Source organism: Chrysochloris asiatica, unplaced genomic scaffold (genome assembly GCF_000296735.1).
Source record: "Chrysochloris asiatica unplaced genomic scaffold, ChrAsi1.0 scaffold00003, whole genome shotgun sequence".
In the NCBI taxonomy this organism is placed as follows: Eukaryota; Metazoa; Chordata; class Mammalia; order Afrosoricida; family Chrysochloridae; genus Chrysochloris; species Chrysochloris asiatica.
The window spans coordinates 8,738,743-8,763,175 of NW_006408521.1; the positions used below are offsets into that span (position 1 = coordinate 8,738,743).

At 37.2% G+C, this 24,433-nt stretch overlaps 1 protein-coding gene across 2 annotated transcripts in view; it reads right to left on the minus strand.

Moving 5' to 3' along the window:
- Positions 1–24,433, minus strand: part of PRKG1 (protein kinase, cGMP-dependent, type I) — a 1,720,113-nt gene that overhangs the window by 203,810 nt on the left and 1,491,870 nt on the right. For both annotated transcript variants that reach the window (XM_006831109.1, XM_006831110.1), the window contains exon 8: positions 4,943–5,008. In XM_006831109.1, coding sequence (XP_006831172.1) covers positions 4,943–5,008 — 66 coding nt within the window. The remainder of the gene's footprint in view (positions 1–4,942; positions 5,009–24,433) is intronic.

Below are 24,433 nucleotides of genomic sequence, written 5' to 3' on the forward strand. Positions count from 1 at the left end.
AATCTAAATGTGAGGTTTAAATTTAAGTATCTTGCTCAAAGTATCATAAAAGTTGTGCAGTCAGGAATTAAATACTCAGTTTTAGTTGATCAAGTTCATGCACTCTCCATTGCAGACTGCGTATGTCTAGATTGGGAACAGAGACAAAGAGGGTGCAGGTGAAGATATGTTTGTGCGACTACTTGATGTTTCTTCAGCTCTTGTGATCACACTTAACTATAATGAAGGAGCTAGACTAAATGACTCAGAAATTTTCATCCTCTGTGGTTAGATTAATATGGGCTCTAATCTTTAGCACCGAGCCCTAGTGTGGCACTGTAGGCTAATGCGTCAGACTGCAAAGTTGTTTGAATTGCAAGGTCGGTTGTTCAAACTCACCAGCTACTCCTTGGAAACCCTATATAGGGTGGCTATGGGTCAGAATTGATTTGACGGCACTTAACAACAATAACTCTTTAGCACAAAATCTCATCAAGTTATTAAACCTCTATGGATTTTTTTCCTCTCCTATAAGATATATTTTATCTATGTGAAAATTCACAAATTATAAAGCACTACAGAGATATAATATGCTGTATGTGCTACCTTCAATGACCTGTCAACCTCCTTGACCCTCTGACCCATTCTCACTCTTCCCTTTATCCTATGCTATAGAGGCCAGGTTAAGATCGATTGTTCCACAAGTTATCTGCACCTCAGCATCTTTTCTACAATTTTTTTGGAAACAAAAATTCTCCTAGTTACCGTGTTCATTTGCTCTCAGCTGCCTTCTCTGTAACTTCATTTTCTTTGGTTATTCCCTTTAGTATTTCATTTGCTTAATCTTCCAGAATAGGCATAGATACCCATTCTCACAATCATCTCCTGTTCCTTCCCTCCCTCTTTCTTTTTAATTTTATTAAAAGTTTTGCAAGAAAAATTTTGAGTTCAGTGTGGTCTTATTTCCTCACTCCCCTTGTCACATTTTCTTGACCTTAGATCCTTAAAGGATTTCACACAGGAAATGACAAGATCAACAAAAGAAAATGTCAAAATAAAACATTTTCTTTTGTTGATCTTGTCATTTCCTGTGTGAAATCCTTTAATTACTCTAAGAGGATAAAAAGGGTCCCATCCTCTCTCTTCAACTTCCAAGTGTCCTTCTTGGTTACCTGGATTCCATTCCAGCCACGTTATTAAAATGATTTTCTCCCAGGTTACTAAATTCATTGCTTTTTTCTCTTAGCTTTGCATTTGTGTTTAATGTTGCTGACTTCTCTCAAAACATTCTCTTAGTTTTTCTGAGGTTTTATGCACTGCTCTGATTGCTAACGTCTCAATTTCCTTCACTAGATTTACCTTTTCATGACTGACTGACTCTTAAATGTAAAAACTTCCCAAATTATGAACTTGGTCCTTTTGTCTTCTCTACCCTTTTGTGTAGTCTATTGACTCTCATGTGCTTCAGTTGTTAACGTCATATAGGCAAGTTTTTACATTTTATCTGGACCACATGCCAACCTCCCGCAGAGCACCTATCCTTGCATTTCTAAATTATCCGTGGTAGTGGTGGTTATGTGTTGTCGAGTCAGTTCTGACTCACAGCCACCCTGAATATGGTTTCTGAGGCTGTAAATCTTTAAGGAAGTAGAAAGCCTCATCTTTCTCCTATGGAACTGCTGGTAGTTTTGAACTGCTGACCTTGCAGTTATCAGCCTGACTCATAACCACTATGTTACCAGAGATGTCCTTATATTATATGTAAAATTCACTATATCCTTAGTGGGATGCCATCACGCTTCCAAAACATTTCCTCTTCTATAGTACGTCTAGGCCTTCTCAATCATGACTATATCTCTAACATGTTCAGTCACATGTTAGCCCTCTCTCTGATTTTAACTTTTCCTTCTTATGCATGCCTCCTGTAAAGTGTCTCATGAACATCAACAGAATATACACTGGTCTAGCTTGAGTCCTGGAGTCCTGGTGTGGCACTGTGGGTTAATGTGCTGGACTGCAAGGTCGCTATGAACCACAAGGTTGGCAGTTCAAGTGCACCAGCTGCTCCTCAGAAACCCTATATAGAGTCACTATGAGTCAGAAGCAACTCCACAGCACTTAACAACAACAACAACAACAACAACTTGAGTCCTGGTATGGCGCTGCAGGATAATGCACTAGACTACAGACAGTTTGAGTCGCAAGTTCACACCTACCAGCCACTCCTCAGAACCCCTATACAGGGTCATGATGAGTTGGAACCGACTTGAAGGCACTCACCACCAACAACAACCAGATACTTGGAGTTCTGGTGTGGCATATGGGATAAAGCGCTAGACTGCAAAGTCAGTTTGAACCACAAGGTTAATGGTTCAAACTCACCAGCCACTCCTTGTAAACCCTACACAGGGTCACTATTTACTCAACTCGACAGCATTTAACAACAACCACAACTATATATTTTGGGTAGTGTGGTGACTCTCTAGGTTAAGCATTGAATTGTGAACCACAAGGATGGCTTTCTGCTCCTACAAAGATTTACAACTTCAGAAACCCTATGTAGGTCACCATGAAATGGAACTTAACAACAACAACAACAACAACCAGATACTCCACTTCCAAAATCTCATCTTACACACCATTGTCAAATTAGTCTACTTAATACAAAGTAAAAGTAACATTAATTCAGCATTCAATTTTCAGAATTATCCTACTTCAATATTCATGATTTTCTGTGCATTAACTAACCACAACATGTTAGTAAACTTACTCTCCACCTCCTTTACAAAGCTTCACTGGAGCCAGGTGCAACAGTTCTTAGTTTCTAGCGTTGGTTATGCTGGTTTCTCCATTTGTATTGTTCCTCTCACATGTACAGAAATAGTTATGAATACCATTTTCCATAAAACTTAACCTGATTCTCTGCTGAGATGCCCCCCAATCTACCTTGCCCTGTGAAGCATTGTGAATTCTACTGTTTGGCTAATGAACCTACCTTTAAAGTACAAGAGACACTGTCCCACGATGCTGAAATATGTACCTCATAGAGTAACCTATTGATAACTTTTTTTCTGTTGAGCCTTGTTTCCTCCTTGAAAGTAAGCCACCACAACAAACGAGTATTGGCTATAACCAGATCTGCCCCACCAAGCATGCACAGAAAAGAAAGTCACAACTTTCAGTTAATCCCAGTACAAAAGAACTTTGGTCAAGGAACAAAATGACACCGGAAAGATGTCACCAACTCAGACAACATTTAGAAGTGAGGAGTCCAACAAGACACTTCCTGGCCAAGGTTTGTAACCCTTCCCCAATGCATAATCTGGGAGCACTCTACTTCATGTGTGCATTATTCCCCCATTTACTTCTTGATTTATTGTTGTAAAGTGCTGTCAAGTCAATTCTGATCCACAGTGACACTGTATAAAGTTTCCAAGGAGTGACTGGTGAGCTTGAACCGCTGACCTAAAATTCAGATTGATTTTGAAGTCCTGTGCATTAATCCCAGAGCCACACCCGGATTCCACCTCCTGGTGGACATATTTAAAACTGCAAACCCCTTTGGTTAGCAGCTCATCTTCGTGACTATGGTCTTGGCTTTCTCTTTCTTCAATCAAACAAAGTAAAGCCTTCCCTTGACCTATGCCTTTCACCTAGTCTCTGGTTTTTGTTTTTTCTACCTCCTTCAGTCATGCTCAACGAGACCTAGGTTGATAACATTTCAGTTAGAAATGGTCACTTTAATTAAACTTCTATCTTGCATGACAGCTTATTTGTATACATATGTATTTTCTTTATTAAAATCAAAAGCCCAAAAGAAGACTGTATGCCCCATTCCTTCCTTTCATCCTGTAGAACATCAACACAACATTTTTATACAAGGAAGGTCCTCAATAAGTGTATGTTGAATAGAAAAAGCAACGAATGAGAAGTTATTGCTTTTGGAACTTGACAAAGAGTATCTTTTTAGGCGATGTTCCTGGTATGCCTAACATTTTATAGATTGCTACTATCTGATTCTTGCCATCCAGCAGAAAGGGACTCCAACAGTGATAGCTGTGATTCAAATGAATTCCTTTCCACCCAGAGTCCCTGAGCTCAGCATTTCATTCCAGTATTCTAGGTTGAACGTTTCTGGTCTTCAGTTTCACTTCACACAGACACTAATAGTCTTTCAGCTGGAGCAGCCCCACGAAAACATATGCTTTACAGTTCTCTTTCTTGGGTCCATCATTTAGCTCTTTTGATGAACATTTCTTCATACACTACAATGTGGAAAATTGATGGAGTGCTCCCAGATACTGTACATTCATTTTAATAGCACTTTTTGTGAGTCAGTGATTTGATATTTGTAGTTTAACCAGTAAAAGATTCAGGGAATGAGAATGTTAAGCTAAAACAGAGAGAAGAAACAAGGAAGAGTATCACTGAGCAAACTCTGAATTGCCCTAAAAATCTGCCTATGTTTATAACTGATGCTTTCTCCAAAGATGCCTTCCTTAAATACTTACATATATATTGTAGAAAGCTAGAGATGGAGGGATACAGAAAAATAATGAAAGCATGCTTAATTCTAATAGTAATGGTAACTCTAAAAACTTAAATAGCACTGACAGAGTGTTTACTGATTCAAAGCGCTTGGTGGAATGCTTCGTAACATGTTCCCATTAATCCTCACAATCCTCTGTGCTGCGTGTGTTATCCTCAGTCTATAAATGAGCTCACTGAGGTGAAGCTCATCGTGGTTAAGCACCTTGTTGAAGATCACAAAGGCAGACTGGGGGAGAGCCAGTCACTTCTAGGAAAAGAAGGGATGAAAATCAAGTACGTAACAACTCATTTAAAAATGAAATAATATGAAACAAGTATTATCAGCACAATAAAATGATTTTTCATTCCAGGAACTTATGTATGTGACAGACAATAGTGTGAAATACACATAATAACAAAGCAATATACTTACTCTCTGTCGATCACAAGGCAGGTAACAGCTTCTGCAGCAATGACGTTTGCTGTCCTCACATCTTCCCTGTACAAAAAATAGAAAGATACTAAAGTAAAATAGCTTCAAATTTCAAATACAAGTGTTCACTCTAATTCAGAAAACATACTAAATTATGGTGATTTATCTACTGTAAATTTAAGCTTTGCTCATGTTTCGAAATTTTTTTCTGAGAAACCACCTTACACTTGTTAATCTCACAAATTGAGTAGTTAGAATTTCCACATTTGAGGCTTCACTTAGACAAGAGAAAGAAAATTTGATGGCATCATTCCCTGTGCTCATAATACAGTTAATTGAATAATGATCATGAACATTTATAGATGAGTTTTGAAAGGACCTGAAGATCTGGCCTTCTCCTACAAAGATATAGGAAAAAGATACGGGAAACAGCAAAACATCATCATAGAGTATGAATCGACACATCATAAAACATAAATCCCCAGTGGTTAGTCATGATATGAAAATATTCTAAACTTCATCTCTACATCAGAAATACCACAAATGAATGACTTTACGAAACAGAAATTTATTATTTTATAGTTTGTTTTTATTATTGCTGTTAAGTGCCATTGAGTAGGTTCTAACTTATAGCCACGCTGCATAGGGTTTCTGATGAGCAGCTGGTAAGTTTGAACCACCGGCCTGTGGTTCAAACAGACCTTTCGGTCCAGTGCTTTATCCCACAGCACCACACCAGGACTCCTTTTATAGTTTGTTGTTGTTAGTGGCACAATTTGGTTTCCACCCACAGTGACCCTGTACGGGGTTTCTGAGGAGCAGCTGGTGAGCTTGAACTACTGGTAACCCTGAGGTTCAAATTTATCTTGCAGTGCAGAGTGTTAACCCACAGAGCGGCCCAAATTCAGAGTACCAGCTCTTGGGCAAGGCCCTTGCCTCCTTTCAGCATCTGTAGCCCAGAATTCCTACGAGATTTCCATGTATCTTAACATCAGTCATTCCCTGGATCTAGGAGCTTCACAGTGCAAAGACCTCAGGCCCAAAGGACACACTCCACTCTTGGCTCTTCTTTCATGTTGTGGGAGTGGGCCCTCTGAGTTCTGCACACGGGAATTTCCTTTACACTGAATCAGGGGTGTGATGGCATAGAGAGTGGCATAACCCACTCTTGTTCCTCTTATCGGTTTGTCACATCAGATCATACTTTGTGGGAACATTACATAACTGCCAAACCACTAAAAATCATGGCCTAGTCAAACTGACACATATTTTGGGGGGGAGGGGGGGCGGGGATATGACATTCAGTATCAGTGAAATATAAAAACCTATTCCTGTTTCTCAAATCAGCAAAAATTGAAGAGATCCCCCCTCAGCCAGAAAATGTGCAGACAGCCTGCTGCTGCCTCTCTGAAAGACAACTTGGAAATACTCAGTAAATTTTAAAAATAAGGTGTATTTCACTATTAGGAATTCTGTAAGTGAAACTAGGAGGCTTACGGCACTCTTCTTCGTGTGTGTGTTACGGGTTGTTGTTGTTGTTGTTGTTAAGTCCTGTCAAGTTGATTTCGACCCATAGCGACCCTGTATAGGGTTTCCAAGGAGCCGCTGGTGAGGTGTTATGGGTAGAGGATTTAAAATGAGGCTGTATCTCCATCAACAGGAGAAAAGGGGAACAAACTGTAATACTGAAATGTTTGAAATACTTAAGAAAAATGAGTTAGAGATAAGTATATTAATTTAGAAGGTCAGTATGTTTATCATTCTGTGTTAATACGTTAGATTAAGTGAAAAAGCAAGTTGCAAGACAGTTTGTAGAATAAAATGAATTTTAGTAAAAAGCCAAGTAATTTATTGCATACAGATATATACAAGGTCTATAAGGATAAAAAAAAAAATGCATTCAACCATCCCTCTCAGGATGCTGATATTGATTACTATTAGCCCAGTTTGGGGAACATGGTTGTTAATTTTCATTTTCATAGGATTCCATTGTTTAATTTGTAATTATGAGAAAAATTACGACATGTAATCTAATACAAATAAATCGTTTCAACATGATAAAAATGACTAGTCATTTAAATCACTGGTCTTAATTTTTCTCTTACTGTCCACAAAGGTACTGATGCTGTCACTCACCACTACTGGCTTCTTGAATTTTGCTAAGCATAAAAGCTCAATGTTATGGACTGAATTATAGTCCCCAAATATCTGTCAGTTTGGCTAGGACATGATTCTTATGATTAAGTGATTCTCCTCCATTTGGGGATCTAATGTAATTATTCCAAGCATTGTAAATCCTGACCTCTATAATGTTAATGGAGACCTGGTGTGATGCTGTAGGAATATGCACTGGACTGCAGTTCAAACCCACCAGCCACTCCTTGGAAACCCTGCACAGGATCACCATGAATTGGAACCCACCAAGTAACATTCAACAACAACAACAACAACAACAACACAGTGTTAATGAGGCCAGATCAGTGGCAGCAATGTTCACAAACCAGTATGAAATGTACAGGATTAGGTTGTATCTTGAGTCAACCTCTTTTGAGCTATAAAAGAAATTAAACAACAGAGATCAACGGACCTACTACCTCCTAAAACCAGGAAACAAAGAGAGAAAAAAGAATTTTCTTAGAACCTGCATTCCAAAATAGGATGTCTAGCTTCCTAAACTGTGAGAAAATAAAATTGTTAAAGCCATCCACTTTTGGTATTTCTGTTACAGCAGCACTTTGTTGTTGTTTTTGTTAAGTACAGCCACAGTGACCCTGTTTCCAAGGAGTACCTGGTGAGCTTGAACCACTGACCTTGCGGTTCAAATCTACTATGCAATCCAGCGCATTAACCCACATTAACACAGCAGCACTAGAAAACTGAAATATACATTCACAGTCCCCTTCCACTCCCCCGTAATGAGTAAGAATCAAGTTTCAGAAATTTCAAACATTTGTACTTGTAAGGTTAAACTGCAACTGTTAAGTGCCAGGCAGATGCTTCTGACTCATCACGTCCCTGTATAGGGATTCTGTGGCTTTAAATCTTTGAGGGAGCCCAAAGCCTCGTTTTTCTCCTGCAGAACCACCGCTGGACTTGAACTGCGGACTTTGTGGTTTGCAGTCCAGTGTTTATCATATGGAGCCACCAGGCTCCCACTTTAATCAATGGGCCTAATTTAATTATGTTAATCATATCAGAATTATATCAGTCTAATTTAATTATGCATCTCAGATCTGCATTCCCAATACAAAACATGCACACATACAGAACCTCTCCCCTCACCCTCATGATTTCTTCTTGCCATTAAAATAACAGAGGAGCCCTGGTGACCCTGAAGCATAAACACTGGACTGCTAACGTCAGGGAGGGCAGTTAGAACCTAACAGCTGCTCCTCAGAGAAAGATGAGGTTTTCTGCTCTGGTAAAGATTTTCAGCCTGAGAAACCCAACACAGGGTCACTATGAGTTGAGATCAACTCACAGGTAGTTGGTTTTAAGATAATGCAGACCTCCAACCATAACACTGTGGCACTGTGGGATAAGCAATGGACCAAAAGGTCAATGTGAACTACAAGGCCAGCAATACAAACTCACTAACCACTCCTTGAAAACCCTATATAGTGTAGGTATGAGTCGTCGCCAGCTCCTAATCTCCCTCATATTCTCTTCTCTCCAGCCAAACTGGGCTGAACACATCATTGCCTTCCTGTCCCAAGTTCTTACATGCTTTCCTTGGGCCTAGAATGCTCCTCTCCAATTCCTTGACTAATTCACTACAGTCTAAATGCTCCTTTCTTAGGATGTTATTCTGAACTGATAAGGCCAGGTTCCCTTTGTCTGATCTCATGGCCCTACATACACCTGTACATCCGTCTTTTCACATTTGTAACTGACACATCTATTTGTTTGGTCCTTTGGTTAACGTCTCTGTCTCTCCACCCTGAACCATATCCTCATATGGCAGGGATCTTGGTTAATTTTGTTTCCTGTTTTATTCCAAATGCCTGGCAGACAGGAGGTGCTTAGTAAGTGGGTATTTGAGGAATGGCATAGACACCATATCCCCAGGCATTGGGTGGCCTAGCAGAGGTAATGTTTTGGAATTACATTGCATTGGTTTTGTGTATCCCAGGTGTAACGCTCTGCTCAGAAGTCATGGTAAAATTCTTAGCTTCCTTATCTGTAAAATGAGATGAATAAGAATGTCTGGAGTTAGAAAACCAAAAGGGGAGAATGTCTTCAGCATTTTTCAAGCTGGAAGAATTAAAGAAAAAATTCAAGTCTCAACTTAAAAGATTCTATGGGCAGAATTTTTAATGATGCAAAAAGCATCAAAAGATGATGTAAGGTATACAGAGAGTCACTGTACCAAAACAAAATGGATGATGTTCAACCATTTCAAGAAATCGCATATGATGAAGAGCCAATGATTCTGAAGAAAGAAGTCTGATGTGCACCAAAGGCACTGGCAAAGAACAAGGCTCTGGGAATTGATGGAATACAAACTGAAATCTTTAAACAAACTGATGCAGCACTGGAGACACTCACTCATCTATGCCAAGAAATTTGGAAGACAGCTACCTGGTCAACTTATTGGAAGAGATCCATATTTGTGACTACTCCAAAGAGAGGTGATGCAATGGAATGCAGAAATCTTCTGACAATATCATTAGTATCACATGCATGTAAAATTTTGCAAAAGATAATTTAAAAATGCCTGCCACAGTACTTTGACAGGCAATGGCCAGAGGTTCAAGCCAGATTCAGATGAGGATGTAGAATGAGGGATATCATTGAGACATCAGATGGATCTTGACTGAAAGCAGATCGAAAGATGCTTACCTGTATTGTATTGACGATGCAAACTGTGTGGATCATGACAAGCTATGGACAAAATTATGGATAGTGAATATTCTGAAACACTTAACTGTGCTCATGAGAAACCTGTACATAGACCAAAAGGCAGTCATTTGAAAAGAATGTGGGGACACTGAAGGGTTAAAATCAGGAAAGGTGTTGTCCAGGGTTGTATTCTTTCAACCATACTTGTTCAATCTGTATGCTGATCAAATAATCCGAGAACATGGCATCAGGATTGGAGGAAGACTCAGTAACAACCTGTAAAATGCAGATGATACAACTTCCTTGCTGAAATGAAGAGGACTCAAAATACATACTTATGAAGATCAAGAACCACAGTCTTCGGTCTGGGTTGCAACCCAATGTAATGAAAACTAAAATCTTCAACACGAGACCCATAAGTAACATCTTGATAAATGGAGAAAAGAGTGATGGTTTCAAAGGATTTATTTTGCTTGGATCCACTATCAGCACTCATGGTTAACGTGTTGAAGAGCAAAGATGTCAGTTTGAGGACTAAAGTGTTCCTGACTCAAGCCTTGTTATGTTCAATAGCTTCATATGCATGTCAAAGTTGAACAGTGGATAAGGAAGACCGAAGAAAAATTAATGCATTTGAGTTATTGAGTTGGAGAAGAATATTAGAGGTATCATGGACTGCCACAATAACAAACAAATTGTTAGAACAACTACAGCTAGAAACTACAGCTCCTTAGAAGCCAAGGCTTATGAGACGTCATCTCTCATACTTGGGACATATTCTCCAGTGGGACCAGTACCTGGAGAATGGCATCATGCTAGGTAAAGTGAGGGTCTGAAAAAAAGAGGAAGACTCCCCTAATGAGACTGACTGGCACATGGCTCTAGCAGTGGGCTCAAGCTTAACAATGATTTTTTGAATGGTGCAGGACGGGGCAGTGTTTTGTTCTGTTGTGCATAAGGTTACTGTGAGTAGCAACTGACTTGATGGCACCTAACACCAACAAAAACAAGAGTGTCTATTCACTGTGTGGTCAAGAAACTCAAAGTTAGGTTTAACATCAACAAAAGGAAAAGAAAAACTTGCCCATTGTCATCAAATCAGTTTGGACTTATTTGTTGTTGTTGTTAAGTGCCATCGTTGGTTCTGACTCATAACAGAACAGATGACCTTGTGGTTAGCAGCCCAGCGCTTACCCTACAGCGCCACATCAGAACTCGGACTCACAGTCCCTATATGAGATTTTTATGAGGGCAGAAAGCCTCGTCTTTCTCCTGCAGAGTGATTGGTGTTTTTGGACTATCAGCATATTGATTAGTAGCCCAGACTTATCCTACAGCACTGCTGGGGCTCCTTTAGGTTTATCACATTGCTCAGTAAACAGAAAGTAGACAGTGAATGTTCTGTGTTCTTTACTCCTTCTTATTCTTCTCATGAAAATCACTATCATACCTATGATGTGGAGTCTTTGTTTGGTGATTTATGAAATACTCCTCTCCAGGAACAAAGTGAGAATTCTCTTTCTGCTCCATAGAACAAGAAACAAAATTTCTAACTCCAAAATCGCTTTGTGACTGGGGATTTTTTTGTGACATAAATTAAATATGCAGAGAATGTTAGCAATGTTCATTGGGTCCTTCATAAATTATATGAATGACTTTTATTCTTCAGAAGCTCTTCATGGAAGTGTATATTATTACTTATACATTGCTGCCAGCCATGCCAGCCTAAACATTAAAAACAAAAAGCAAACTATCAAAATTTTATAGAAAGTACATTAAAACTAGCTTTTCATAATTATATTATTCTATCTTTGCAATCCAAAAAATGGCTCCAAGAGTTTTAAAAATAAAATAGATGCACAATAATGTTTTATTACAACTATATTTTTTAGTGCATATAAAAATTTAAAAACTCTTTTCATCACAAATTTCCAATGTCGTAAAATTTTACCATGTTTTTTCTGGCCAAAATTAGGTTTACTTTAAAAAATGAGTGCAATTTTCTTACAACAAAAGTAAAGCACTTTGATATTTCAAAATACAGAGAAAGGAAACATCAAAGGTCAAAATAGTGACAGTCAATAGCTATTGAAATATTTTATTTAAAAAAAAAAAGTTTCTTGTTACTGGTCAGGCTTTATACCTTGTGAAATGACATATATTGAAACTGAAAAGATGGATAACACTAGAGAAAGCAACGTATTAAATAAGACATTATAATTGTCATTTACTGAATCACTAGTATATAGTCAGAAAAAACATAGTTTGCACAATTCTCATTTCACACATAGAACAAAAAGTGGGTATATTAGTCCTAATTTCTATATGAAAAGAGGAGTTAGGTATCATGCGCAAAGCCAGACTTAGCCTAGTCAGTTGTAGCTTTGGAATCTGACCTCAGATTTGTGACTTCAAAGTTCACATTCTTTCTGCCACAGTACATTGTTTATACGTTCTATCAGATTTTAATTCAAGAACAATTCTAAAGTCATGTGCATGCAGAATAAATCTTCAGAAGCATTATGAACTATGTCTCTCTATTGTGAAAATTACATTTAATTGTGAAAAAATGGCACTAATATATTTATAAGTGCTCATTTGTAAAACCAATTAAGGTGAATGAATCATTTTGGTTCTCAATTACTGGAGTTGCAGTCTGTGGCTGTGACTTGTCACTGTTATGTTTTGTTTTGGTAATAATCCTGTTATGTAACACCAGGACCTCCATCATTACCGAGTTAATTGAATGCCAAACTCTTTTTTCCATTACATTATCATTGTATTCCTACTGCTGAGGTGCTGATATACCAGTTGATGATACTATGACTTGTTACGTCTGTTTATTCCCTTTCAGGGTCCAAGTACCATGCTAAAAAACTAATTTCACTTGGATTTAGATATAAAATACTGTATTATGAGGGGGTTTCCATGAATTTATTGAAATCTGTTGTATTTGTCTTATAAAACACAGGTTCTAATAATACAGTGTTGTTATTTTATTGTATCTCTCCCTACATAACTGTTACCTACCAAGTTAGAAGGGGCTGCATGTAATACTCATTTAGAGGTGATTAAAGGGATGAGAGGTGAAAGTTAATTTTTCAAATTGAGATTTCTTCCTATCTTCCTTTCCTTCTCTCCTTTTTTTTTCTTTTCTTCTTCCTCTCTTTCTTTCTTTTTATACTTTGGCAGATCAGGGAATTTTATAATTTCCAAATTAAGAATTGGTACGATTTTTAGAAAGCATTGGCCACAGAGAGTTTTATAATCAGAATTACAAGAAAATCCTCATCTATTTAAATATATTTACCAAACACAAAGTTTCTGAAAACTTAGCACACTAAGTGCCTATAATACCTAAATGCATATGTATCTATATATTTACTCCGGTCCAACGTGGCCATTGTCTTTACAAAGAAAATCTCATGCCCATTCAAGTCTACCTGTATATTTGCTCATTTCAGTATGATAATTAATACACATGCACTATTGCATAAGTAGCAACTGCTTAGCAAACTAACAAAGAATTCACTACAAACTTGCAATTAATTAAAGAATAATTACAAGAGTGCTAATATAGTCTTTTTAAGCATCTTTGGACTAATTAGAAATTTCTTTCAATGAAATTACAGAACATGAAAAAAAATCTAAAAAGCATTTGCAAATACAGTTTTCTGTGCACTGACTCTGATAGTCTTTGAACTTCATCACTGGAATCCTCATCATCGCTGTATCCCAAAGTAGAATCACTGTCAGTATCTGAATAATCCATATAAAGAGTTCACATTGATTCTTCTCCTTCTGAAGCAATTTTCTTGTGTCTCATGCCTACTAGTTTGCACTGATATCTCAGGGGAACAAACAGAGTACACAAGGCCAAAGCAGAACATAGTTCAAGTAATATAGCTATCTGAGCTGGGGCTCTCCCTTTTCAGCTCTGGGTCAACATGACTGCTGTCAACATAGTCTCAGTGCTCGCTCAGTGCCAGCCTTCGTGGAAACTGACACTGCTATAATTGGTTATGAGTTAGTTCACAGCAATTCAGGGGTTGTTGGTGCTGTTAGTGCCGAGGAGCCATTCCTACTCATTGCGACCTTGTGTAGAGTTTCTAAGGCTGTAAATCTTTATGGGAGTAGAGAGACTTATCCATCTCCCATGGAGTGGCTGGTGGGCTTGAACTTCAATCCTTGTGATTTGCAATTCAGTGCTTATCCTAAAAGTCTCAGTGCTAATCCAAGGGCCAGAACCCTTCATTCACTGTCAGGTGGAACAGTTTAATGTCCCCAGTTAAATTTAGTTTATATAAGGCAAAGCAAATTCTTTTCTTCATTTCAAAATCAAAGACAATCTTACTGTAAGTAGGATATTCAAAATTGATAGGGTATGAGAAGCACCAAAGAGCCACTTACAGTGAGACTATAGTATAAATTAACTATGATCTATAGTTGTAGAGTTTGTGGCAAATCTTACTGTGCTAGTTGAAAATTGAGTCCCAGAGTGGGATGCTGTTCTTTAAGCAACATTTATCACTGACAGGTCACTGACTCCCCTTCCCACTATGTCACAAAGCTATTAAAAAATGATTTCCATCTCAAACAGTCTGCAAAGTTCATATACCAAGGGCAGAAATGAACTGATATATGCAAAGTTACATGCCTTCCAGCTATGTTAGCACAAAGTAAGTGCTCAGAAAACGTTAGCTATTTTTATTATCATCTTCATCATCATGTTACAGGCCTGTGACATCTAAGAAACATGTGGCCCTTTTGAATAAACCCACATTCTTGAGATTCCTTCCCGTATGTATTATAATAAACTAATCTCACAATTATTTTCCAAGGCTACCTTTTCCCTTTAAAATTCTGAGTTCTCTTTCCTAGTTTATAGAATTAAAATTAATCCTCCCAAATTATATCTTTTGCTGTCTTTATTCTTATTCTGAATTTTCTTACTAGGGAAAATTCACACAATACTGTAACATCACCAATTCGTTTTATAGTAAAGGCTTCTAAATCTTCATTTCTAGCTTGATAGACATCCCTGCCTAGAAATCCCATCACAACTTCCAATTCAAATTTTATCCATTTCCTCCTAAACACAAAGCCAGTGAATTATAAAAGTTTATTCTTTGGGTAAATAGTACCACCATTCTTACATTCACTTAGGGTCAAAGGTGAGATTCATTATTTTCTCTTGCTCTCAGTCACCATCACTACTGTGGACTGGTTATCCTGGCTCTATCTGCACTTCTTTCTTTGCATATCCACAGCCACTGCTTGATTTCATTCCATCATCCTCTTGATCCTGAACCACTCAGCTGGTCTCGTCACTGATCTCTCTTACTTTGATCTCTCTCTTTCCAATCCTTGTCTCACCTTACTGCACATTTTCAAATATAAATCTAGTCATAACAACTCTTTGCAAAAAACCTTTCAAAGGAATCCCTAATTTTTACAAAAGTTCCAAGTCTTTCATTTGGAGATTGAGGTACTCCATGATCTAGCATATTATCTTTACAATTAGTGTATGAACCACCCTCTTCTGCACTTGTAACAAGCAGACAACTGTATTCTTAATGCATACCGGCCATCATTCACCCCCTGTGTGTGCACATATTTCTGGATCTTCCAAGAATCTCAAATTCAAGTTCAAATGCTCTTCCACCATACAAGCTGCCATGTTCCTCCAAAAACACTCTTAAAGAATAAAAACAATTTTCCACATAAGAAAAAAGGCTCTAAATGTTAATTATAGGAAAAAAAGAAAGAAAGAAAGAAAGAAGGGAGACCTAGAAAAAATTTCCTAATACCTTTTACCAGGGAATCACCAAAGTTAGTAACAGTCCAAATCCTTTACAAATTTAAGGATCTATATGTACTATCTTTCATATTTAAGGAGTAATGCCAAACCAATAGTTATTTAAACAAATATTTACTAAGGATTATTCTGAGTGTAGGAGTTTTGGTGTGGCCCTGTGGGTTAATGCACCAGACTGCAAAGCAATTGAACTGCAAGGTCAGCGGTTCAAGTTCACCAGTGGCTCCTTGGAAAAACCATACAGGAACCAACTCAATGGCACTTAACAACAACAACATTCTGAGTGTATGAGTCTAAGTATAGCCTTTTAGTTACTATAAATGTCAAATTAACATACAAATGCGTGAATTAAAATGTTGACCAAAGAGGATACATTTGGAGAAATAATAAGGGAGGATCTAATTTAGTGCTTAGGAGGTTTGAAGGAAAGAACAGCCTTTGAGGACATTTAGAAACTAACTTTGAGGGATGAGTTGAGGTTAAGAAGGCCATGGGTTAAGAGAAATGTATTCCAGGAAGCTAGCATAGCATATGCATGCAGATGCACCTAAGAAAGGAGGAAATAACAGATCTACATCAAAACAGCTGCTGCTGAGTCAATTCCTATTTATAGCTATCCCAATATATGTCAAGGTACAGCTGTGCGTCACAAGATTTTCCACAGCTTATTTTTTACAAGTAGATCTTCAGGTGACTTACTTTCCCCACTCTCAGGTGATTCTGGGTGTACTTGAACACGTAACCTTTCCTCCAACCTTTTAGTTGTTAGCCAAAGGTTATAACCATTTGTACCATCCAGGGTCTTTAAATATCAAAAAGAAGACTGGAAATCAGAGAGTGAGGAAAGTAAGGCAGAGATCAGAGGAAGTCACAGAGGAAGAGAAGGTTTGTATGCTGTAGAAGGAGTCATGGTGTGGCGCTGTGGGTTAATGCACTGGACTGCAAAGTTGGTTTGATCAATAAGGTCGGCAGTTCAAGCTCACCAGCAACTCCTTGGACACCCTATACAGTGTCGCTATGGGTGGGAACTGACTCACTGGCACTTAACAACAATGCTACAGAAAGGTTTACTGCTGAAAGAAACTGGCTGAACACCATCCTTTCCTACAGCTAATGAAAACTACAAAAATAATTGGAAATCTCAAGCCCATTTAGACTGAACATTTTGTATGACATGATGAAGTTTCAAAGCATCATCTCAGATTTGTAATATTAGAACACTGATAGCCTTTCCCCATATGACAGTACATCTGATTTTATAGTCACCCATAGATTAAAGAATACATCATAACAGATAGCATGAAACTTATATTTCAGAGTCCTAAAATGTGTAAAGGGGTAATGAAACAATAAATACATACAAATCAATGTATTATCAAGAACATATATAGACTCCATGATCAATAGAGACTTTAGTTTAAAGCAGATACATTTTCAAATGTCCAGCGCCAAGGCAGCTGTGGTTGCTCATCGATAATAGGGACACACGATGATCTCATAGAGAATGATTCTCGAGGCAGAAAAACTAAGTGTTACCTATAAAGCAATTTGACAGTTTATTCTCCTGACCACATGGATGCATTTTTCCATTTATTATATTGATTCACTTCCGGAGAGCATGCATATTCCCTTGAATCTATATCCATGGAAGGGCATAATTACTAAAAAACAGAGTGATGAAGTTGGGAAAATTCAATTGTCACTTTTTTTGTCATATTACTTCTGCTGGGTTGATAGAATAATGAATGTTTTATCTGACATATGAACTTCACATTCTATGTCATGCTTCAATGACAATGGTCAATTATTAGACTGAACCAGATGAAATTGCCATTCTTGATGTTGGTTTATTCTTGTTCATGTGGTTCAAACAAATGCATGGGATACAATCTATGTGAAGGAAGGGTGAGCAATTGCAGAGGGGCTTTGAAGATCTATATTGTTATTTCTGTTCTGATGTGCCTCTTTCATTGAACTACATTGAAGAGTAGAACACTTCTTCCATATTCCATATTAGAATGTGTTTATCCCTCTTTTAAGGACTCCTGTTGTAACGCTATAAGATCAGCACTGGACTGTAAATCACAAGGTCGGCAGGCAGGTCAAACCCATCAACCACTCTTTGGAAATCCTATGCAGGGTAGCTATGAGTCAGATACAACTCGACAACACTTAGCAATAAAACAACAATCCCTCTTCTTGTTAAAACACAGATAATAATTTTTTCCCCTATATCTAGTAATTATTGATAACTCTCTTCACATTTCATTTTAGCTGGGGCAAGAAATTACAACTGAAAAAATTCTGAGTCTTAGTTTACTTTTTGTTAGGCTACAAATAGTATTTACTTTTTACTTTGGTTTTAAAAATTAAACTCTTTGGCAAAGTCATAAAAATTTTTAAATGTCTCCCAGAGAGGGTTTGAGAGAGAGAGAGAGAAGAGTTTGTCATTCTCATTTATTCCCAGATATGATTTTCTTACTAGTTTAGAAATACAGATTTAGTTTATATTGTTATTGTTTTCTAAGAGGCCCATTTGGCTTATTTCTGAATGATTTAAAAGCATTTTAACTAAAGTGGAAAAAATAGACAAGGAAGAAGAATCGTAATTTATTAAAACTTCAAAGAACCAAACCTGGAGTACAGGATACCAGATGTTCTGTCCATTTATTCACAGGAAACATTCACTTAGCTTTTCATTCTATCTTTCCCCTTCCCTGAACCATACTTTATTAAGTAGTATGAATTCATTCTGGCGATTGGCTTTACCTTTCAGACAGTGAAGCTTAAAATTTTGAAATTCATTGACCAAAGAAAAATATGAATATAAATCAAAGATAATAATAGGCAAATTATTTCATGGGTATATCATGGATAATTAGTACATTAAGGAATAAGCCAATTCACTGATCTTTTCCTTTCTGTTTCTTCTATATTCCATAAAACTAAAAAATATTTTTTTCAATTTTTCCTATCTTGAAAGTTGAGTTAAAAAAAGGGGGGGAAAAAAGGCATATTTGAAAATTGGCTAGAACTGATGTGCTAGTAAACTTCAGTGATGTACACATGAAATAAATATGAATTTACACTGTCACATGCTTCAGTAGATGGTTACCTAAGTTACCTTCAAGCCATGACTGGGCTCTCGTTACAGGAGAATTCTTGGCAACATGTAAGGAGAGTGTCTCCTATTTCTTTTCCTATTGCCAATTTACTTTGTGTGACTTTGCAAAAATGCCAAATTCTCTCTGTCTTTTTTTTCCTCCCAAATGTGAAGTGATTGAGATCACTGCATTCTTCTCTGACATTAGTCCAAGTTCTGCAGACATGGACTAACAGTTCTGACTATCATGGTTTTTAATACTCCTGAGATGATTCCGTTTTGATTTCAATAATACTTCTTTAGACAGAAACAAAGTAAGTCTATAATTGTGATATACTCTATGAATAAGCACTGGATTGCTAACCACAGGTTGGCAGTTCAAACCCACCCTCCCGTTTTGGAAACCCTCTACAGAGATGCTATGAGTTGTAATTGATTTGATGGCATAAAACCAACAACTCTCTGAATATGTAAGTTACATCACGGCAGCTATGGAGCAACTATATTTTCAAAGTAGTATATTTTATATCAGTAATTAAAGCTGTTTTACATTGAAATCAATTATATTTTCTTAAAATAGTAGACTCACAATCAGATATCATGCTTTAAAATATTGCATAGTTCAATATCTAAATCACATGAACAATTGAAGCTTTGTCTCTCATACTCCCTCTTGCTCCAAAGTGTGCCTTGTGTTTCAGAAAGCATACTGACAAATTATGTGTATGGTGCAGAGAATACAATATTTATCCATCAAACACTGACTCCCAGGCAAAGGAGATCCAAAAAGTAACATAAGAGATAAAATATATGCCTTCAAAGTGTTTATACTCTAGAAGAGGAAAACTACAGTAAACAAATGAGAATACGATTCAATAAATTTTGCTGAGACAAGATTTAGGATAATTTCATCTTGCTATTTAAACAAACCAAAATAAAATTCAAATAAATCAAAGATGTATAAAGTTAAAACAAGACAAAAAGACAGTGGAGAAAAAAAATCATGGACACAATTTTTATACTGTTGATGTGAATAAAGGGTGCATAAGACATACAACACAGAAAACTTAAAACACCCAAACTTGCAGATAGTACCCATTTGACCTAGCCTTGATGGCTTGATAATGAGAACTTGACAAGAGGGTTAAAAAAAAAAAATTGATAAAGGAAGAGGGTTAATTGCTACAAGTTGATGAACTTTACCTATATTTATGGATGTAGTAGCTCAATATACTAACTGAGAGGGAAGGAGTCTTCATATCAAGTATGAATCCTATCCCCTCTTTATACAGGGTAGATCGGGACAGGCAACTTAGACATTGGCTACCTAAAATGAGGGGGCGATAAAGGCATGGAGTGACTGGCTTACAAGGTTTCAAAAGAGAGTTTAGTTTATGAGTGTGTGGGGCAAGATAGAGTCCCCACTGAATAGTTTTCATCTTGTCTAGATGGGTCTGGTGAGAAGAGATGGGGATAAGATTCTTATGATTCAATAGTGGTAATTGTTATTATGACACACTAATTGAGACTGTCACAATTGTAAAGGTAAAAGTTTTGTAACCAAAACCATGGAGTAGTTAATCTTACAGTCCAGAAACAGAGGACCCTAGGACCATCAAGGGAGAAGAGCACAAGCGGAATGTGGGCCCCTATCCAGAGAAGCAGCAACACCAGAGATGGAGGCAGAGATGGGGACATGGAAAGGGGGAGCAGCTGAGGACTCTAGATTCATGGCAAGAGAGGGATTATGATATGGCAGCCAGGAAGCCGACGTGCAGAATGTGCTCTTTGGTGGCGTAAATTATTGTATAGGCCTGAGTGTTTTGTTTTGTTTTTTAAATGAAATTTTAAAAAGCTAAAATGAATAGAGAGAAGTGCTGTTAACTGATGGTACATGAAGGGAATTATAATCATTGCAATGAAACAAAGTATCTGATTTGTTGAATGTAAAACTGATGATCTGCCCTGTAAACATTCATTCAAATCACAATAAAAACTTTTTTTAAAAAAAGTCTAAGGGTGACAGAAACAATAAAGGAAATAAAAACATAAAGTACAAATGGAAAAATTAATTCCATTTCATATCATCCACAAAAAGCCTATATTCTCAATACATAAAAGAGTTTCTGTAAGTAGATAAAAACAGAAAACTCCAATACACAAATGATAAAAAGCATATGAGCAGAGAGCTCACAAACAAGGAAAGAGACATAGCTTTTAAGCAGATGAAAATATGCCGCATTTCATTCACAGTGAAAACAATGGACAAAAATGCATGTGAATATATTACGAGTAGAATCTGATCTAGTGTAACCTTTGTACAGATGAGTTAGCACTACCATTTTTTTTAATTGCTTGCATTTTTTTTTCCTATCTATGTATTCACATTTTTGGAAACTTGACTGCACTTAACTACAACAACAACAAAATGTATTCCCACTTTTGGAAATGATTTTAAAGTACATCGCTACAACATTGTAATAACAAGGTTGGAAATAACTTACATATCCATTAGTGTGGGGTTGACTCAATAAATTTTGATAGAACAATGAATAGAATACTAAACAGCATGTCAGAATGATATGCATACCAGGCAGGCTATGTTAAGTGACCAGAACACGGCGAAGAATCATGTGTGTAGGCAATCATTTGTATAAATTACACACACACAAATAAGCATATATTTTATATTAAATACAGAGATATTTTTCTAGAGTGATTAGAAAAGTAATTATATCCATGGTGTAGGAGATGCAACTGAAGAGCAGAAGAAGGAGGGAGAATTACTTTTGTAGTTTTTGAAATCTGTATTATGTACTTGAAACACCCATCAAAAAGAAATAGTTTTAAATAATTAAGTACATAGAATAATAAAAAATTGTTTTACACACAATTTCTGGGTAGAGATTCTGGTAAGGTCTTTTGGTCACCCTAAAGGTCTTGTCTTTGTGTGGCTATCAAAGGATGTCCAACCCTGGACTAGTCCTTAGCCCTCACAGCAAAACTATCCCAAGCCAGTTGGCTTAGCCTGACTATAAAGAAAAGATTCTCGTTTATAAGGAGGAGCAAGGAAGACGTTTGGCACAGTATCCTCCAGTGCCATTTACAGCATTGCCCTTTGCCCCCTTTTTATTGGCAGCAATGATGGGAAACAGATGACAAACTAAGGAAGGTATTTTTTTTTCAGCAGGGACATCTGCCTGGATAAGCACACAGTTAACAACTGTTACAGTGGCACTCTGGATCTCTTAAAAGGATAAGCTACCAATAGTATGTGTGGATATACAAACACTTCAAGTAGGAATTCATGCATGTATGTAATAACTAATATATACATTTAATATCACTTGTGAATTATTTACACCAATAATTAAGAAACAGATTTTGTTCTCATGATTATTTCATAATTGAATGATATAACCACATACATTACATCACCACAAAACTTTGTATTGAGAGAGCAGAGAATAGGGATTAGAAGAGCAGATTTAAGAGGCACTTATCTACGTTCTAATCTCAGATGCACTATTTTTTAGCTATGTGATCTTGATTAAAATACTTAGGTTCTCTGCTTCTAATTTTTCTTGTGAAAAAAAATGAGGAGAATTAGTATTTTAAAAAGCTAATAAGAACCTGCAAGTAAAACCATATGTAAAGCACCAAGATCAGAGTCAGACAGATGGCAAATGCTCAATAAATATTATTATTAGTTCATTATTATTATAAGTTGTCTAATCCTACTACAGAGTCCTGGTATGGCACTGCAGGAAAAGCACTGAGCTGCTAATCACAAGGAAGGAGGTTCAAGCCCACCAGCCACTCCCTGGGAACCATATGAGTTAGAACTGACACAATGGCACTTAACAACAACAATTATTCCATTAGATTCTATACAATATTGTTTACTGTTGTTTATTTACTGATGAAGCTGGATAACTCTCAAGCCTCTCCTACTAGTGGCTACATTTCTCAAGGAATCAGAGTCATCTCTTCAGAGTGAGTAAGCCACTCTGTTAGGATAGAATCATTCTTTCAAAGACAATCAATGATTTCAGATCACATTCATGACTATGGTTTACTTGCAATATAGTCTGAAACTTGCAGAAATTAATGAAAACAGTTTCAGGTAGTAAGAGAAAAGAATGCCATTCATTCATTTATGCAATAAGGCAGGTTGCGAGATAGCAAATATTGTATGCTTTGCATGTCACGTATCGTTTTTGTGTTTTACAACTTTAAAAAATATATTAAAAACATTCATAGCTTGGGAGCTATAGGAAAACAGGTTGCAGATCTGTTTGCTTAATCCATATGTTTGCAAGATGCAAAGATAGCATATGTAAGGAGGATTCCAATATCTGGTGCACAGAATTGCTCAATTAATGGGTTCTGTCAAGATCAGTGCTGCTAAGATTTTTTGTTAGTATTAATTGTTCCACATCTGTTATAAAATGACCCCTCCCTATTATCATATGGGCTTCCAGGTTATCAACTATAAAAGTGAGATAACAATTCAAGTTGGTTGTTATCTGTCTTCTAGTGTGGTTAATACAACACGTACTCAATTACAATTTGGTGTCTAGTAGTAAGAAAACTACTCAGTGCCCCAGCTTCTCAGAGTTCACGGAGCGGTCACTGTGAAGAAAGGAGCACAGGAGATGAGCTACAGAGCAAATGCACAGCCCGTTCCATGAGCCCGCTTCATGTCAGGCATTGCTGTTGGTGAAAAATACCGAATACATCATGGACTGCCAGCAGAACAAACAAATTTGTCCCAGAAAAAGTACAACCAGAATGCTCCTTACAAAAAAAAAATGGCAAGATTTTGCCTCCTGAACTTTATCAGGAGGCACCTGTCCTTTTATCATACTTGTTAAAGTAAAGCATCCACGAAAAAGAAGACCTCTGGTGAGATGGACTGACACAGTGGCTCCGACCATGGGCTCAAACAGCTGTAACTGTGAGGCAGCACAGGACTGCTCAGTGCGTGTACATGGGGTTGTTATGAGTCAGGATTGACATGACAGCACTTCACAGCAAGAGTGAATAGAGGGGAAAAAAAAGAGTAAATAGAGAGAATAAAGAGAAAATTGGTGGGTATGAATTAAGGAAGACTTCTTGGGTAGGGGTAACATTGCTACTATTAACTTTATCTAAATATTTTTCTTCTTACAACTAGCCAGGAAGGATTTAAAGGTTATCCTGAGCAATTCAATTTAGTATCTAAGAGAAAAAATAAAACAAAATAACTAACCCAGAAAACTGGGGAATATAATGGCCATAAATTGCCTCCTGCAAGCTATTTTTTTCTCTTCCAGGGATTTTAAAGCAGTTTAACGATGTGGTAAAATGATCTACTGGATTTAAGGCATATGTTAGCAACATCCAGCCATTTGTCATTTCTCCAGCTCCAGTGCTGTTAGCCTCATTTCTCTCTCCTTCCCTCTTGCTCCCTGGGTTTCAGTCATTAGGAGTCGTTTGCTGTTTCCTATACACAGGGATTTTTTATCATGCTTTTTTCACAGGCTGTTACTAGTGACATGACCACTCCACTTTGTCTCTCGACAAATTTCTATGTGTGTAACAGTTCTTGTCTGAGGCAGCCCATCTACCCAAGTTTTCCCCGAACCCATTCACCATCAATCCATGCCCAACTTTCAGCAACTCAGTTGGCATTATCTTTCCATGTGCTTTGATAGCCACTCTATTCATGCCTCTAACATTCTAT